At 41.7% G+C, this 19,568-nt stretch overlaps 1 protein-coding gene across 1 annotated transcript in view; it reads right to left on the bottom strand.

Annotated features, from left to right (window-relative positions):
• runx2a (RUNX family transcription factor 2a) overlaps positions 1–19,568 on the bottom strand; it is a 125,051-nt gene that overhangs the window by 92,825 nt on the left and 12,658 nt on the right. The window contains exon 2 of the mRNA XM_039749448.1: positions 9,935–10,091. Coding sequence (XP_039605382.1) covers positions 9,935–10,046 — 112 coding nt within the window. The 5' untranslated portion in view covers positions 10,047–10,091. The remainder of the gene's footprint in view (positions 1–9,934; positions 10,092–19,568) is intronic.

Here is a 19,568-nt window from a genome sequence, read left to right as displayed (position 1 = left end):
TTGTTTTTAATTGTCTTGCTTCTTAGTCATTCGGGTGTGTGTTCAGAGCACAGTGTGTGTGTATTTATAGTTATTTATCTATATATTGATGTATTTACAGTATTTATTTAAAGAGCTCCTGTAAGAAGCCAAATTTCCCCCAGAAAAATTTTTTATCTGTCTACAGTATGGTCAGAGTGGTGGCTCTAAGGCAGCGCTTCCCGATTGGGGGTGCTGGTGTGAGCAACTGTTGCTGGGGGTGCCAGAATCCATCGAGGAAGAAAAATGAAAAACATTATTTGTACAATATCTTAATTTATTTATCCACTCCTAAATAATAAAATGGGCAGGCTATTTCGTATCAGTGAAATATGCTGCACGTAGTGCTGCGTGGGTATTATGAACTATCGTATCTGTTCAAGTTCTATTTAAATTTTAAATATAAGTAAGTTTTATTTAGTCGACAGAAATATCTTTGGTAGGAATGTAAGTTAAATTTAGTCATCATTGCATACATTTTTCTTCACCATAGAAATTTAAAGACTAAATTCAACTTACATTCCTACCAAAGACATTTCTGTCGACTAAATAGAACCTACTTATATCCAAACAGAATTTGAAAAGATATATTTTTTTGAATCTGACCGTGCATTTTAGATCGACTTGACGCGCACCACATCGAGCCCGCGTGCTATTGTGCTCTCACCTGCCTGTCTCAATAACTCACCGTCGTGTCGCTCTTTTTTACCGTTCATTTAATCATGGCTAGTGGCGAAAAAATTTGAAAATGGAAGGAGGATTACACTGAGTATGGCTTTACCAAAACAATTATTGATGGACAGTAAAGTATCCATTATTCATAAAGCATCAATTGGTGATCTGTTTTTCTGCATTAACCTCATATTTTTTCATACTTCTTCTCAAACCAAGGGGGTGCGAAATCGGCCTCGTCCGTCACAGGGGGTGTGAGGGTAAAATGAATCAGGAAGCACTGCTTTAAGGCTAGGGATCTGTACTGGCAATTGGAAGGTTGTCAAAAAGTTCTTAGACCCTTTCAGTTTCTGTACACTTTATTACTTTTTAGATTTCATTTTAAATGGATGCATTTGCCATTTTTGACCATCAATCTACACTCAATAACCCATAATGACAAAGTGAACACATTTCAGGAAAGGTTTACAAATCTATTGTTACACACGTGCTATTAAGAGACAGTTTACAGGCCCACCGGACCAGGGGCTGGCACCGTCCTTTAACTCCTTTAACTCTTTCTCCTTTCCTTTCTACAGAACAACAGAAGAACACTCACAGCCCTCATCGACTGCCCAGAAGATCATCGGCTGTCCTATACCCTCTCTGGATGAACTGCACTGCTCTCACTGCCTAAGGAAAGCGGGAATCATCTTAAAAGACTCCTCATACCCAACTCATGACATGTTCCAACTGTTGCCAACAGGCAAAAGATAACGGAGCATCAAAAAAAGACTAATAGATTGAATTGCAGTTTCTACCCTGTTGCTATTAGGGCACTGAATGCCACTCAATCACCTCTAATGCAACAGTGCAATAGATGAAATCTTGTGCAATAGTGTTTCATGTGCAATTACGGTCTTATGTTGTATGTTTGTCTTCTACCGTATTTCTTCTTATCCTCTCCTGTCCTTTTGTAATTATATTTATTTATATTTTGACACTGCAGGGACTGCACCTAATTTCGTTGTATTTGTTACAATGACAATAAAGATATTCTGATTCAGCCTAGCCATCACTTCCAGTCCCCAGGCAACATCACTTCCTGTTCTGGTCCAGCAGATCCCACCTCCTCCTGATGTCACTTCCGGTTCCAGAATGTTACATACTCATGATGTCATTTCCTTCCGCCGATACCGGCAATGTATGAAATACAGGCATTGTATAGAATGCTGGCAATTTTGGGCAAAGTATGAAATATCCAAATTATTTTAATATTATATATACTTTCCCTAGAAATTGTATGTAATACCTAGGGATTATATAGAATGACAAATGCTATTTAGACAAAGTATTAAAAGAGAGTCATGAAAAGGCTTTCATTGAAAAGACATATATGAAAATGAAGGAAATACAAAATAAAGAATAGAACTTTCCTACTGAGGAAACAAGAGAAAATAAAATATGAACCTACTTGTTGCAACAAGGAAGAAAAGATTTTTACTTTAAATTCCACTTAATTCTGAACAAAGACTGAAATGCAAATGGGTAATTCTCTGTCTGAGGCGAGTGTCGAAAGTCACGTGACATTAGAAACGTCATTTGCATGAATATCTTTGCCGGTTTGTCTTTTGGCATTGCATAGAATGCCTAGGAAATATGTGAGAAATTAACCATTTTATACTTTGATGTCCAATTTTCGGCATTCTATATAGTGCCTAGGCATTCTAAACAATGCCTGCCTTTCATAAATAAATATAAACAGCCTGCTCTTTGTTATACTCAGTTCTGTTTTGGACTCCAATCTGTAAAGACGTATTTCACTTGCCTAACATCTACAGTATATGGGGGTATGGGCGGGGGATCCCCTAAACCTTTGACGCTGTCTTTGTGTTTAATTTACACTATTAAAAATCAAAAACTGAAATCTCTCAATTCTATACATACATGTATTTGCTGTGACACTCCAAATTGTGGTCAGGTCCTTCCTGTTTTCAGAACATGATTAGAGATCACCTGTAGCAAACTGAATTGACTGGATGTCATTTTAGAAAAGCACACATGTACCTGTGTATAGAAGGTCCCAAAATTCAGGACGCAAACCAAACCATGATGTCCAAGGAACTCTCTGTTGACCTCAGCATTTGATCAAGGACAGGGGATAAAATCTTTTCTAAAGCAGACCCACAGTGGCCTCGATAATTGTGAAATGGAAGATGTTTGGAACTACCAAAACTCTTCATGGAGTTGGCCATCTGGCCAAACTGAGTATCCAGGAAAGAAGGACCTTGGTGAGGGAGGTGAACAAGAACTCAATGGTCACTCTAGCAGAACATTAAAGTCTTTTGTTGAGATGAGAGAATCTGTCTGAAGGACAGCAGCACTCCATCAATCAGGTCTTTATTCTAGAGTGGCTAACTGAAGTGTGGAGTTAGAGGTTGGAATCACTAGGACTCTTCCAAGAGTTGGTCGTCCGGCCAAACTGAGTAACCAGGCAAGAGGAACCTTGGTGAGGGAGGTGACCAAAAACTCAATGGTCATTCTAACACAACATTAGACGTTTGTTGAGATGGGAGAACCTGCCTGAAGTACAATAATCTCAGCAGTGCTACATCAATCAGGTCCCTATTCTTGAGTGGCTATCTGTCGTGTGGAGTTAGAAGTTGGAATCACCAGAACTCTTCCAAGAGTTGGCCGTGCAGCCAAACTGAATAACCAGACAAGAAGGACCTCAGTGAGGGAAGTGACCAAGAACTCAATGGTCACTCTAACAGAACATTAGAGTCATTTGTTGAGGTGTGAGAACCTATCTGAAGGACAGCAGCAGTCCAACATTCAGGTTCTTATTCTAGAGTAGCTAACTGCTGTGTGGAGTTGGAAGTTGGAACCACCAGAACTCTTCCTTGATTTGGCCGTCCAGCCAAACTGAGTATCGAGGTAAGAAGAGCCTTGGGTAGGGAAGTAAACAAGAACTCAATAGTCACTAACAGAACATTAAGAGTCTTTTGTTGAGATGGAAGAACCTGTCGGAAGGATGATCCTCTCAGCAGCACTCCATCAGTCAGGTCTTAGTTAGAAGTTGGAATCACCAGGAGTCTTCTAAGAGTTGGCCATCCAGCCAAACTGATTAACCCGGCAAGAAGGGTCTTCCTTGCTCAGGGAGGTGACCAAGAGTCCAATAGTCACACTAGCAGAGCTTCATAAGTCCATTGCTGAAATGGGAGCACCCGTCAGAAGGATGACCATCACAACAGCACCCCATCGATCAGCTGTTTATTGAGAGGGTAGATAAAAGGGCATACGGCAGTTTAAAGGACTCTGACAGTGCAAGGAAAAATATTCTCTGCTCAGATGAAAAAGAATTGGACATTTTGAGCAGAACTTCAAGTGTTACGTCAACCAAAGGCCTGGCCCAGCTCATTAGCTGTCTAGTCCCATCCCTACGGTGAAGAATGTTGGTGGCAGCATCCTGCTATGGAGATGCTTCTCAGCAGTAGGGACAGGGAGACTGGCCAAAATGGAGGGAAGGATGAATGCCGTCAAATACAGAGAGGTTCTTGAAGAAAACCTGGTCTAGAGTACAGGCCACCTAAGACTGCGGTGAGGGGTCATCATTTAGTAAGACGATGATAAGAAGTGCAGAGCTAAGCCAACGCTGGGGTGGCTTTCCAGACAAGACTCTGTGTGTCCTTGAATGTCCCAGCCAAAGCCCGGACTTGAACCCCACAGAACATGTGTGCAGAGGCCTGACGATGGCAGTTTACAGATGCTTTGCATTGAATCTAATGTAGCTTGAAAGGATATGCCAGGACGAATAGGATCAATTGACTAAATCCAGGTGTGCAAAGCTTGGGGAGACTTAAACAAGAAGACTCAAGGGTGTAAGGGGCTTCTAACAAGTACCCAATGAAATGTCTTTAAATCCTTCTGAAAAGATGTTTTCACTTTGTCATGATAAGTTATTGAAAACACTGATGGGCAAACATGGCAAATGTATCTGTTTAAAATTAAATCCACCAAAAAAAGCAAAGTGTGCGGAAAGTGAAGGGGTCTGGATACTTTGTGAATCCACTGTAACTCGCAGTAGAGGCTCAGCCCTCACACTAAAAGGCCTATTTACTTGTATTGAGGAGCCTGTGTGTTGAGCTTGTAAACAAAATGTTGACGAATTCCACTCCACCCCCAAAAAGGACAGACTCCAAATCCTTCAGTCCCAAGCCCAGAATACACCCTGCATGGCTCCACCAGTTGCTGAGAAGTGCTGGCACTCATTCCCAAGGGTGCCACTACGCATTGGACGTACATCAAAGCCCGGAATTACTAGATAAATTCAAGTTTCATAACTTCTTTTCAGATCCCTCCAGAATAAAGCACTAAAGTTCCTCGCCTCATTCCTAGTGCATTAGCTCCCAGTTGTTTCTGGTCAATACCCCCGAGCCTGAACTGAGTGATGTGAAAGACGTCCTTTAGGCCCCGGCATTTCTGAGAGGCAAGTCTGGACTAAACTCTCCAATCCTTCCTGCCTCTGGCAGCAGTCGAGAGTCTGATCCTCCACCAAGCCGGCCTGCTTCAAAGAGGAAGTTTGGCTTCTGTCATTAGCTGCTTGCACGTGTGCAAGAAAAAAGGAAGGGGGTTGTCATATCTTTCTAGACAAAATTTTAAAAGTAGCTCGACTGGCCTACTATGTAAAAGACTTCTGCTAACTCTACCCACCAAGATGCAGATTATACATTCTGTAAATGGGAACTTTTTTTTTTTTTAAATCTTTGGCAAACTTTAACATTAAGGTCTTTAAGGCAGTGGTGAGACCAGCAGTGACGTATGGATCTGAGACAAGGGCAGTAAAGGGGTCACATGAGAATGTGGAGATGGATGTGTGGAGTTATAAACAAGGGCAAAATAAGAAATGAGCCAATCAGAGGGACAGAAATAGTGAAGGAGATGCACTCGCTGGCCACTTTATTAGGTACACCTGTTCAAATATCTAATCAGCCAATCACACGGCAGCAACTCAATGCATTTTAGCTAGTAGACCTTGTCAAGACCACCAGCTGAAGTTCAAACTAAGCATCAGATTGGGGAAGAAAGGCGACTGAAGTGACTTTGAAAGTGGCATGGTTGCTGGTGGCAGACAGGCTGGTCTGAGTATCTTAGAAACTGCTAATCTACTGGGGTTTACAGAGAGTGGTCTGAAAAATGGAAAAATATCCAGTGAGCGGCAGTTCTCTGGGCATAAATGCCTTATTGATGCCAGAGGTCAGAGAAGAATGGCCAAACTTTTGGCCACAACAGTATCGAGTCTCATAGAGAGTATTTTGAGGGTTACTACATTTTGGAAATGTTCAGAGAAATATATAAAAAAAAAAGTCTCGTTATTTTTGGGTCCCCCCTCATATGCATCTCTCTATTATATAAAAAAAAATCCTAGGACAAGACGAGACTTTTTTCAAGAGATTTTTTCAAGTCCTATGAGACGAGACTTTGGCCATGAGAGTCATGCCTTCCTCTCAAACATATTCAACCACACCCACGGCCCTCTCATTCGTGTGAATGCTCTTGTCAGACACAGTTCCTGCGCTCTCAGTACTTATAAATTTTAACATTTTCCTCACTTTAAGTTCCCAATTAAAGAAGATGTATTATGTCCAAATCTTATTAAAGAATTTCATCCCGAAGGGTTATCAACAAAATAATCAGTACATGGGCAATCCTACCACTGAGAAATGATGAAGTCACGACAATTGTTGATCGGTTACACGGCAAATTGGTTAAATGCATATCAATAGACTCTGCTGAAACAGTTGGTGGTGATTGTGCGGAAAGTGAAAACATCAACTTACAATATCACGAAGAATATCTACAACCGTTAACACCGTCCGGTCTTCCTCCTCACGAATTACTGTAGAAAGAAGGATGTATCCAAGAAAGGTAATGTAGTACATCTTCCAAAGATAACATTAGACAACAAAGATCTTGATGTGCCATGCGTATTAAAACGTTAACCGTTTCCTGTTAGAATAGCTTTGCAAAGACAATTAACAAATCTCAAAGCCAAAAATTCGAAAAAGTCGTTAAATTGAATTTGTGTGAATCGGCAGATTGCTGGTGTATTTCTCAGAAGAATGAAACCAAAATAATTCCTCTTTCTTGCTAAAATGACTCTTGACAGAAATGGAACAAAACAATAATTGTGGTGTGCTGTTTATTAGTTGAAATCCACTACTGCATTAACAATACAAATCGGGAGTGGTGTCCCCTCGATTTTTCTTGTATACTCAGTTATGGGGAGTAAATCGCAAGACAATGATTATATTTTTATATTATGCACATTAAAGAATCATCAACAATAAATCAAATCAAATTAATAATATATTGAACGATTATTATAAAAGTAAAGTTGAATAAATCAGACTCTGCAGCTGCATGAATAAAAGGTAAAGTACCACTTCCGGTTAGCGGAAAAAGCTCAAAAGTTGATTTATACCAAATACTTGTATGCAAAATTTACACACACACACACACAGATGCACAGACATAATTCCCAAAATGGTATTTTCAGACTCAGGGAGTCGAAAAAAATCTCGAAATTGAATTTTTGGACAATTACAATACTTTCCCTATGAAAAAAGTAAATCAGACTCAGGGAAGCCTAAAACGTTGAGATTCATCAAAATCTTGAAATCGAATTTTTGGACGATTACAATACTTTCCCTATACTTTGTATACAAGAAAGTAAAAACTGCAGTATAATTTTGTGAAATGCGCGACTATTTTTGAACAATACAACAACAGGAAAGTCTGAAAGGAAAAAGTGACCAGAGCTGAGCTACGGTTGATATCTTCTATTGTAGAGCACAACCCGCCCTTTCACATAAAGACACAATTCAGAGGTCAGCTTGCCCATAAAATGTTGGTGAATTTGTCTGACCTTATCACTGGACTCATCTTTAGAGACTCCTATCATGATATTGTATACAAGGACACTACTCTTCTAATAGTTATATAGATAGGGTTTTAAAGGGTGGAGTGGCGGCTCTGAGGCTAAAGGATCTGCACTGGTATCAGGAAGGTTGCTCGTTCAACTCCTGTTGCTGCTAGAAGGGATACTACTCCATTGGGCCCTTGAGCACAGCACATAACCTGAAAAATTGCTCCAGGAGTGCTTGCTTACAACAGCTGACCCTGCATTCGAATCCCAAAAGGTCATGTAAAAAAAACTATTTCCCCTGAGGGATTAACAACATATATTAAAAAATGATAAGATAGTATATATTTATTTGTTACTTATTCATTAAAATTCTTTTGTTATTGTGTTTATTTTTATTTTCTGGTAACGTTCTCTTTGATTTCTTGTGAAGCACTTTGAGCTACACTGTTTGAATGAAAATGTGCTAAGAAATAAATGTTGTTATCTTGCAAAGTCAACAAATTAATCAAAGCAAACTGCTATGGGGTTGAGGTATCTGAGGATCTCTAAAAGTTGACTAAACATGCTGTATGTAATTATAAAGAGTGCTATTTGGAGCAGTGATGCGGCACTTTATTTGTTTAATTATATACCTGGAATTGATCTGAACGGGCGGGGAAAACCTGCACTGCACCACCCTTTTCAGCAGAAAAAAAACCCTTCCTGAATTCAGTTCTTCAGAGTTGGGATGTCTGAAATCCTTAAATGAGTTCTAGCATTTTGACACTGCTGAACCAGTTAGAAATTCCATTTACTGTGATTCACGGAGCAACAATCCCCTTTCAAGAATATGAAAGCCAAATGAAACTTTTTCACTCATGGGAGGGAGAGTTTAGAGCCAATAGTTATTTATGCAGCTCATAATTCAACGTTTTATATGCCATTAGAAGTATGTCAGATAAGAGAGGAAAAATCTTAAAGGAACACTCCGAACAGACACCATCCTTTACTTTACAGCTTTTTATAGATTTAGATAGATAGATAGATAGATAGATAGATAGATAGATAGATAGATAGATAGATAGATAGATAGATAGATATGAAAGGCACTATATAATGGATATATAGATGCGAAAGGCACTATACAATGGATATATAGATGCGAAAGGCACTATATAATAGATAGATAGACATACTTTATTTATTAATTAGAATTAGAATACATTTATTACATAATTTATTATTAATATTAGTATTATTCAATTCAAAGGATCAGCATTACTTAAACACAGAAATGTCCATTCAGCAAATTTTTAACAAAAACTGCATGTGTTTTGCAAGCTCAGAGCAAATGACTGGATAATAGACTTGTATATTATGTGACATGAGCAACAGGGGATTCCTTTGTTTCTTTTTTCCTTGTCATTTTTCACATCTTTTGTTGTTGTACAGCACAGGTCACCATTGGCTTGTATTGTACATAAACTTTGCAATCTTTGTTCTCCATGAAAATGTGTGATTAAAAATTTTTCTCAGTCATCACTACAAAAGAGGGCGGTGCGGCAGTGCAGTGGTGGACCTGCTGTATCGCAGTAATGAAACCAGCTTCACGTCCCAGGCCCTCCCTGTGTGGATCCCAACAAATGTGTGTCCGGCCATTTTAGAAGATCTTTGTGGAATAAGCAATACTTGATCTCTTTTCACACTTGCTTTGCTTTACTTGACATATTAAAAGGCACGGAGGTCTAAGGGGGAAATCACTTTACATTTCATCTCATTTCAGGGGTATACAACACTTTTTCAATGAGATGGAAGGGGAACAATGAATATGTTCCCGTCTGTAATCGTGTCACCTCTTAAGTTCTGTTTGCTCAAAAGGAAAAAATTAAACTCATTGTCCTCCTATGTGACGCCAAAAGTGCTGCTGTTGTACAAATCCCTGCCAGGTCACTGGCTCTGTAGAGTTTGCATGTTCTCCCTGTGTCTGTGTGGGTTTTCTCCAGGTGTTTTAGTTTCCCCCCCCAGTCCAAAGACATGCAGGTTAGGTGGGTTGGCAATATTGAGTTGGCCTGTGTGTGTGTGTGTGTTTTCACCCTGTGATGGACCAGCGTCCTGCCCAAAGTTTATTCCTACTTTGTGCAGTACCCCCAATGACCCTGTTCAGGGCTAATTGGGCTAGAAGATGAAATAAAAATCACTACAAAACACATAGGGTAAGTAACATATAAGAAAAAAATCATTATTGTGTGGCTTATTCCTTTAATTTGGGTTTGCTGAACCTGTGTAAAAGGATTATTGAGAGATCCAAGTCAATGGAGCAGCAATTTCTTCATAGCATCTGTAGAAACGGCAACATACCTCGTCCACTCCTGCCCACAAATCGTAAGTCATTAAATCTGGCGACCTGGTTCTTCATAACAGCAGAAGCATTCCGTAGCTCAGCAGAATAATTCTCATCATTGCCAGCCATCACGGTCACTACTGTGCCATCTGGGACTTCTCCAAGAGCCACCACCTAGAGGAATGGTAGAGTCGAAAAACAGAGCAGCCATAAGTTTACTGATGCACTCAAGCACAAATTTCTTCTTGGCTAATATGTTTAATGAATATGAGTGACATATTTAGTCTTGCTGATCGATCATAAAACCGCAGTGAAAAGGCACAAGATGAGGCAGACAGTACCGTGCCGCCCTGAAGGGGGCGCATGTGAGCCCAACAGGTGCTCGTTGCTGCTGTTCTTCTACCTTGAGGCGCAGATAAGTTAGCGATATCAGAAAGTCAAGTGCACTGCAGCGCTCCGTTTATTTTTATTTTTTGCTCCGACTGACTGTCAAAATGAAAGATTAAGATTTTTTAAACTGAAGGAAAATAAGGAGGACTTTTACGAGAAAGTAAGTGACAGAGATTTTCTTGGAGAAGGACAGGCGCATGGACTACATTTATAAATAAATTTAAGACTGTAATCGGGTTTCAATTTTATAGAAAATGGGATCAGACTAAGAAAAGAACAATCCAATATTCAAAAGCTTAATTTCAACTTTAAATCAAATATTCTTTCATTTTTCTTTCAGTCCGTATTAAAATTGATTTCAAGCATCAGAATTAAAAGGTTTTAAAAACAACTAATTACTTCAATTAAGGTCAAAACTGAAATCTAATTTTTTTTGTACACCACTCTATACTTTCATTTTTTATTGTATGAGTATGAATTGTGGAATTGCAACGGCAAATTTAGAACACATGAAGGGTGAAGAGCAAATGCGCTCTCTCTCGCCGCTATAAATGTAACGTTCTTTCTTAGCCAAATATGCGACTTACCTATCTATGTGTGTGTGTAAAGAATGCTGATGAGATATGAAACATAACCAGTAGTCAAGGTGCATGCTGGCTGCCAGTTGAATAGTCAATAAGCTGCTCTTTAGGGTTCATAGATTTGTAAATCTGCCTCTGAAGGAGTCACCACTCATGAACCTCACCGCACGTAACTCATATATATTATACAGTATATATGCCTTTTTGTACCATATTTCTATCATCTAATTATTTCCGCCATGGTTACATAAGGGGTGTATATACAGGTTTAAGTATGTCCTGCATTTCTATAAAGAACACAATCCCAGAGAGCAAGCGCCCCCTGCAGGAGACAAAGAGACATGATGACACAGAGATGACAGGATAAAAGGTTACACTAATTCTGAGAGGAGAGGAGGAGGTTGGGAGCAGACGCTGATAGCGTGTTGCCGCACCCACCATACGATTAAGCACCTGGATTGGGACCCTCAGCACCACACTGGAACAGTGAGAGGTTTTCTACGGTGTCTGAGACTGCTTTACTTTGCAATTACTTTTGTTTGCACTTGAACAACCTTATAGAAGGTCCTACTTTGACAAATGTGTATCAGAGAAAAAAATCTATGAAGCTCTGAAGTTGAAGGAATTTCCTGCAGAACTTGAGAGAAATAGGATTATGTTGAGGCACCGATCTGAGGAAAGCCACAAAAATAAAAGAAAATCTGGAGCATTGCCGCTTCCTAAATGTACAGTTGCCTTCATAATTCCTAATTGAAAGATGTTTGGACCAACTACAGGAAGATTCACTCGAAAGAGGCCCCGTATATTCTGTAATAACTCTCGCTAGGATGAAGCAATCTGAACGAAACAATGTGCAATGTGCTCCTCAGTATATGGAGCTTCGAACAAGCCAGGATGCCCCTGTGTCTGAGCGATGAGGTACGCACCAGAGAGCCATCATGATGTTTAACCTCCATTTGCAACTTCTGGGTGCATACTACCCGTATCCTTTCATTCACTCAGTCACCAGACTTCTCATCAGGATGGTGGCGTACAGTATTGAGCAGCACGTCTTCATGGTGAGGACATATTGGGTCAACAATTCATTTAAGCGATGTCAGAATCAACTAGATGATCGTGAGTTAATGGAAGGTTACTTCCAGCAAGATGGAGCAACGTGTCACATATCGGCAAGCAAAATGGCAGAAACTGAGTCTTTCTTCTGCAACAGGGTCATTTCAAAGGGGCTTTGGCCACCAGGGTCGCTGGATCTGACACCACCAGACTTCTTCCTTTGGGGTATGCTCAAAGGAAAAGTCTACCGGAACAAACCTCGCACTGTGGAAGATTTGAAGGAAAACATCCAACGTGAATTTGCTACTATCCCCCCAGAGACGCTTACCGATACGTTCAGGAACATGGAGAACCGTGTCGAAATTTGTCTGGCAGAAAATGGAAACCACTTCCAGCATTGCATGTAATGCAATCGATTTCACATCCATCAAGGTGTAGAGCGTATTTTTTTGGTTCAGATTGCTTTATCTTAACGGGAGTTACAAGTGAATATTTGGGGCCTCTTTTGAATGAATCTCCCTGTACAACTCATCCAAACAGGGCCTAAGCATCCAGAACACCTGCGTGAAGAAGAGAGAAATTTTCAGAAAGACAACTGTTTCTGCAGCACTCCTGAGCTTCTTGAAAGAGTGGCTAGTCAAAAGGCTTTCCTCAGTAAAAGACACAAGAAAGACCACTTTGGGTTTGCAAGAAGGCACCTAAAAGACTCTCTGACTGTTAAACATGAGGTTCTCTGGACTGATGGAACCAAGATTAGTATCATGTCTAGAAGAAACCAGGTACCACTCACTCACCACTTGTGCAATACCATTCCAACAGTGAAACATGGTGGTGGCAGCATCATGTTGTGGGGTTGTTATTCAGCAGCAAGGACTGGCTGACTAGTCAGGGTTGAGGGAAAGCCGAACAGAGCAAAGTACAGAAAGATCCTTAATGAAAACCTGCTGTAGATCAGTCTGGACCTGAGACTGGTCCAAAGGTTCGCCTTCTAAAAGGGCGATAACCCAAAGCATAAAGTTGCCGATCCAAAAGTCAGACTTGAACCCAATTGAACATCTCTGGAGGGTTCTGACAATAGCTGTCCACCGAACCATGGTCTCCATCCAACCTGACCGAGCTTGAGAGGATCTGCAGAGAAAGAATGGCAGAGAAATCCCCAAACCCTGGTATTGTGTCGTATCTATGAAGACTCCAAGCCGTAACAACTGCCCAAGGGGCTTCAACTAAGTACTGAATAAAGGGGTCAGAATGCTTGTGTCAGTGTGATATTAAAGTTTTTTATTTTGAATAAATTTGCAAAAAATTCTAAAATCTAGATTTTTGCTTCGTGATTTTGGTGTTGCTTGATCAGTGAAAAAGAAAATGAATTTGAACGATTTTAGCACAAGGCTTTAACATAACAAAATGTGTAAAAAGTGAGAGGGGTCTGAATACTTTCTAATTCCACTGCACAGTTTAAACGACAGAGACCCCACTAAACTTTCCACCTGCATTTCAAAAGAGGTCATCTACCACAAGCTAAGCATGTTCGGGCCCGGCCAGTCCTTGGAGGGGAGATCATCTAGAAAAAGCATGGGTTGATGATGGAAGACGTGTTGGTGATGCCAGCAGGGGGCACTTATCCTGTGGTCTGAATGTGGAAACCAATGCCCCAGTGCAGTGATGGGGACACTGGGCTGTAAAAATGGAGCCGTCCTTCAGGATGAGACGTAAAATTGAGGTCCTGACTCTCTGTGGTCATAAAAGATCCCTGGGCATCCTTCGTTAAGAGTAAGGTGTACCCCAATATCCTGACTAAAGTGCCCACCATGGCCTAGTCATAATAATATTATGTTGCATTTATAGAGTGCCTTTCACATACCCAAGGTCAATTAAATAATGAGTTAAATTCAGAAGGAGTAGTCAAATCAGAAGGTGAAGCTGAAAAAGTCAGACGGGATACAAATAACATAAAACAACAAAAAATGACACCTGTGATAAGCGGCAGCCAAAACGCGCACAGCGTACTTTCAACTGGTCCCTTAATCATCCCCTGTCTCTAACCGGCTATCTCTCTCTCACCTCTTCACCAACTGATAGCTAAGGTGAGTGCACTGGTGCAAAAATGGCTGCTGTCACATCATCCAGGTGGTTGAAGTGGCTCCCCACTCACTCAAGTAATTTGAGACGTGAGAAAAACCCTATTTAAATGTAAAGAGCTATTATTATTATTATTATTATTAATCTCGTGACCAGGGCTGGATTAACCGCTAAGCAAAATAAGCACATGCTTAGAGCATCAAAGAAAGGGGGGCAGCACAGAAATTTTCAATTGGCAGATTTACCATAGTACTGCTCAAACAAATTAAAGGCCCACTTCTGAATGAGAGTACAGCATCAAGTCAATGAAACTCATGGGCTGTTGATCTGGTCAGTTAAGTAGCAGAGGGGCTTGTTCATCAGTTTCAGCTGCTTTGGTGCACTAGAGGGGTAACAATGAGACGACCCCCAAAACAGGAATGAATGGTTTCACAGGTGGAGGGAGGCCACTGACATTTTTCCCTCCTCATCTGTTTTGTCACACATTTTGCATTTGGCTACGGTCAGTGTTACTACTGGTACCATGAGGCCATACCTGGACCCTACAGAGCTGGCACAGGTGGTCCAACTTCTCCAGGATGGCAGGCACATCAATATGTGGCATTGCCAGAAGGTTTGTTGTGTCTCCCAGCAAAGTCTTGAGGGTATGGAGGAGATTCAAGGAGACAGGTAGGCAGTTACTCTAGGAGAGCTGGACAGGGCCTCTCATAGAAGGTCCTTAACCCATCAGCAGGACCCACCGGTATCTGCTCCTTTGGGCAAGGAGGAACAGGATGAGCACTGGCACAGCCTACAAAATGACCTCCAACAGGCAGGCCGGCCACTGGTGTGAATGTTTCTGACCAAACAATCAGAAACAGACTTCATGAGGGTGTCCTGAGGGCCTGATGTCCTTTAGTGGGCACCGTGGAGTTTGATTGGCATTTGCCATAGAATACCAGAATTGGCAGGTCCACCACTGGCAGGTGCTCTGTGCTTTTCACAGATGAGAGCAGGTTCACCCTGAGCACATATGACAGAAGTGATAGGGTCTGGAGAAGCCGTAGAGAATGTTATGCTGCCTGTGACATCTTTCAGCATGACCAGTTTGGTGGGGGGTCAGTGATGATCAGTCTGGGGAGGCATATCCATGGAGGGACGCACAGACCTCTACAGGCTAGACAACGGCACCTTGACTGCCATTAGGTATCGGGATGATATCCTTGGCTCCATTGTCAGACCCTATGCTGCTGCAGTTTCCTCCTGGTGTACGACAATGCCCGGCCTCATGTGGCGAGAGGATGAAGCAATTGATACCATTACCCAAAACCGCTCACTCGCCTGACTTCAATCCAATAGAACACCTCTGGTTGGGACATTATGTTTGGGTCTATCTGATGCCTCAGCCTGTCCAGGAGCTCAGTGATTATCTGGTCCATATCTGGAAGGAGATCCCCCAGGACACCATCTATCGTCTCATTAGGACATTGTCAGGCATGCATACAAGCACATGGGCATACAAAGTACTGAGTACGATTTGGAGTTGCTGCAATGAAATTTGGCCAAATGGACTCGTCTGCCTGCTCATTATTTTGTTCCATTTGATTTTCGAGGTGTCTTTGAATTCAACCCTCTGTAGGTTGAACGTTTTCATTTCCATCCTTTCGTTCCTAACACATCACCATATCAGTCCATAGCAGTAGAGACAGCCAGCAGGATTTTTGTTTCCCATTGAGATCTGATGCGTTTTCAAAATGTACCTTTGAATTTTTTTGAGTGGTATATATATATATATATATATATATATATATATATAGTCGAGGATGCCAGGGGCCCTCGACCCGGCCGAGACGCCTTGGAGGACCAGAAGTGGCCATGCGCCCATCTGGGATCACGTGGGGGCCGCCTTCCTGGTTGCTTTGGGGGCCCGTGGAAGGAAGTGCTGGGGGGAAGAGAAGCAGGGACACCCGGAGAGCTTCCGGGAGAACAGCCGGCACTTCCGCCACACTGGGGCGTGTCAGCGGAAGATTGTCGGGGAGCACCTGGAGCTCATCCGGTGCAGATAAAAGGGACCGCCTCCCTCCAGTCGGCAGCAAGAGTCGGGTGGAAGAGGACGGAGCTCGGAGGAGAGGAGTGGAGGCGGTCAGAAGGACTGAACAAGGCATTGTTGTGTGACCAGGACTGAAAGGAGTGATTGGTGCTGCGGCACTGGGTTGTGCACTTTATTTGTATTATAGTGGAGTAAATAAACACGTGTGTGGATAAACAACATGTCTACCTGTCTGTGTCCGGGCTGTACCCCACAATATATATATATATATATATATATATATATATATATATAAAATAAAATAGTAATAATAGAGGTTGGGAGGGCACCCAAATCTCTTAAGTGCTTACGTCTTAATCCGACCCTGCTTGTAACTCATCAGGAGGCTCCCACGTCATCCCGTGCCACCACACCATACTTAGGACCATGACTGTGGGCATCTGTCCACCATCGATTTTACATGCTGTCTTTTTTGGAGATGTAAGACGATTGTTGGACTTCATCAGACACGCCTGCCTTGCTTAAGGCATATGAAAACAAAAGCCACAGAAATGCGTGTTTCATGCTTAATGAGAAAATATTGGCCTACATATTGTACCTATTACTTAGAAAATTATTATGAATGCAAATCACTCTAGGGTAAAAAAAAAACCCTTGCTGCAACATGTTAATTTGTTCTTTTATTTTTTTAGTTCACAAACATCTTGAGCAACATATTTGTGAAAAAAGGCAGTTACGTAATCTGCAAAAAAAAAAATAAAGAAGACAATTTACAGTTACTAAGCTCCTCCAATATGATGTGCAATATCCTCCTTCTAATTTTAGAGCTTGATGTAGCACTGATCTCTTTAGCAGGAGAGCTGTCTGGCCAGGCGCTAGATGCTGTGCCCCAAGCTTTGCATTCATCCATTTTTAGCACTGAAACTGCCTTCCATGGTGCATTGACAAGCCTCAAATCTGTGCCGTCTTTATGTCTTGACTTATCAAGGTGTGTGCACGTCAGTGCTTGAAGCATGAAAACAAAAAAAAAATCTAGACTGTATTTTAAATGTCTGCCTAAAAGAGAATGATGGTGGTTGTACAAAACAAAAAAGAAAACCTTTAGGGCCACAAAACTGCATTCAATGCATGCAAATGCATAAGCGGCACAACAGGAGAAAACTCAAAGATGATGTCTGTAAGGAAGACATTCAGACGATAACATACAGTAATAGGTTGTGATGGACGGCAGAGCATCCCAGCTGGTACAAACCCCATACTTTACCTTGCAGAGAGGCCAGTGTAATGGATTGACAGGCCTGGGGTGGGGGTTTAGTACTGCTTTTCAGGAGTACATGCTCCCCTGACACACTGGATGGCAGCATTCCTGAGCCTGTATGCCCATTTCTGTATCGGCGGGGCATGCTGGGAATTGTGGTCTCGTAGGGCAGCCGGGGCTGGATTAAGACCTTTAGAGGCCCCTGAGCACATAAAATAGATCTTGGTGCATCCATATATATCTAATTAGGTATACATGGGGGCACGAAAATTCATTAACCTCTATTATTATTATTATTATTTATATACTAGGAGGCTTTACCCCCTTCTTGCTTTGCTTGCCAACATTCTCCCCAGTCCTGTGCTACTGCGTCAGCCACCTTGCAACTCTGCCGCTAGCATTGTGAATAGGTGGGCTAAACGCACCCCAATGAGACGCAGTCACTCCTCTGAAACTCCCTCTTAAACGGTGATACAATGGGAGACGAATACAGTTTTTTTTTTTTACCTCCTCTTTGCTCGATCATCTGCTGGCTTGCTGCTGCTGCAGTGCAACGTGATCTGCATATCGCACGCGGTTTTTTGAACTTTTAAAAGCCTGTACAGCAGCTGTCCTTTTGTCTCACTGCCTTGTCTCTCTTCTCCCCCAGATATCCTCTTCTCTTGTTGAGGATCCCGCTCCCAAGACGCGCCCCTATAAAGAGGAAGATTTTCTATTCTTTTCACTGAGAGACAGAACTATCCCCTCCAACTACACACGGAGCGTGATTCATTCCTGAAAGAGACTTATGTTTGTTTGAAGTGTCTGAATAACGTTTCTGTCTCTATAATCTCCTGTGTTTCTATGCAACTCTGTGACCCAAGTGTGACAGCGTATGTACCAAACAACAAATCTTTAAATTCTCGTGGATACGCCTCTTCATTGGGAAGAAACACTACTTTTCGTGTTTGAAAATGGTTGTAAGTAGGGCGTGACTCGCAAAAGTCACCTTTTCGCAGGACTTGCTTCCAAAGGTTGCAAGTATGACGTGACTTGACCGTCTGGCGGGACGTGAAAGTGTCTCTCTTCAAAAAATCACGTCTCGTCGCAGGATAAAAAGTCTTGTCTCATCCCAAGATTTTTCTTTTTTTTTAATAATTGAGAGATATGTGATTGTCATTTTTTCATTTAATGTGGGAGCCCCTTTATGTGGAACCTGGTTCAGCCACACCATTTGCAGTTTTGTCACATATGGATCATGGTAAACCTGGCAATGTCAAATTTCTGTGGTGCCCCCCTTTCCTTGATACCCTAAGAATGTACTTATTTTCCTTAATGGTTAATTCACCCCTTGGGGCAGCCATGCTGGGTTTCCTGGGCATCGAGAGGGAGGAGCTACTGGAGAAGGCTGTCCCTCCAGTTAATTGCTGTTTTCTTGGCATCACCATTGGACTATTATCCAAGGAGAACTTCAGAGGGTGTAGTGACACAGTCTACTCCAAATCTGCTTTAAGACACACAAAGGGGTTTTTAAGTAATCAACACAAGTTGGGACACCTGTGCAAATTGTTTGCTTCAACGTGCAAGGCTTCATTTACTTGAATTGTTGCAGGACATCTGTAGGTTGTAGCCTATTAGTTGTTCCCTGAAGAAGACCCATTTGTAATATTCTGAAATTTCCTTTTTTTTTCAGTTATTGATAACCTAAACTTTCATTTTAAACATTTGCCAGTTTATGGGCAGAGGGGTGGCTCTGAGGCTAGGGATCTGAGCCGGCAATCGGAAGGTTGCTGGTTCAAATCCCATAAACTCCAGAAGTGACTCTACGCCGTTGGGCCATTGAGTAAGGCCCTTAACCTGCAATTGCTCTGTCCTGGGTATGATGTTAATTTGCATCCAGCCCTGGAAGCAGGTCATCCAACTCGCAGGGAAACCTTGGGGGGTTGGTGGCAGGATTGGCACTGCAGCTGTTCCAGTGTGGTGCTGAGGTGTTACCCATTGCACGGCTGCACTCTAGTCCCAATCGGGGTAGCTCATTGCATGGTGGGCGCAGCAATGAGCTGTAAACAGTGCATACCCCCCAACTTTATCCTCCTTTGTCAGTTTACTGCTTACCTTTTCACCATTTTAGGCCATGCATTGTATTTCAACTGATTAAATCTGAAGGAAAAACCTGAGGTATTCTAAAACTTTTGACCAGTTGTGTATATACTGGTACAGTATATTTGCTATAATATGAGATGTTAATATTTTAATTAATTGATCTAATGTTCTAATTCTTT

This window comes from Polypterus senegalus, chromosome 3, assembly GCF_016835505.1.
Source record: "Polypterus senegalus isolate Bchr_013 chromosome 3, ASM1683550v1, whole genome shotgun sequence".
Lineage (NCBI taxonomy): Eukaryota > Metazoa > Chordata > Cladistia > Polypteriformes > Polypteridae > Polypterus > Polypterus senegalus.
This window is presented reverse-complemented; position numbering and strand designations above follow the sequence as displayed.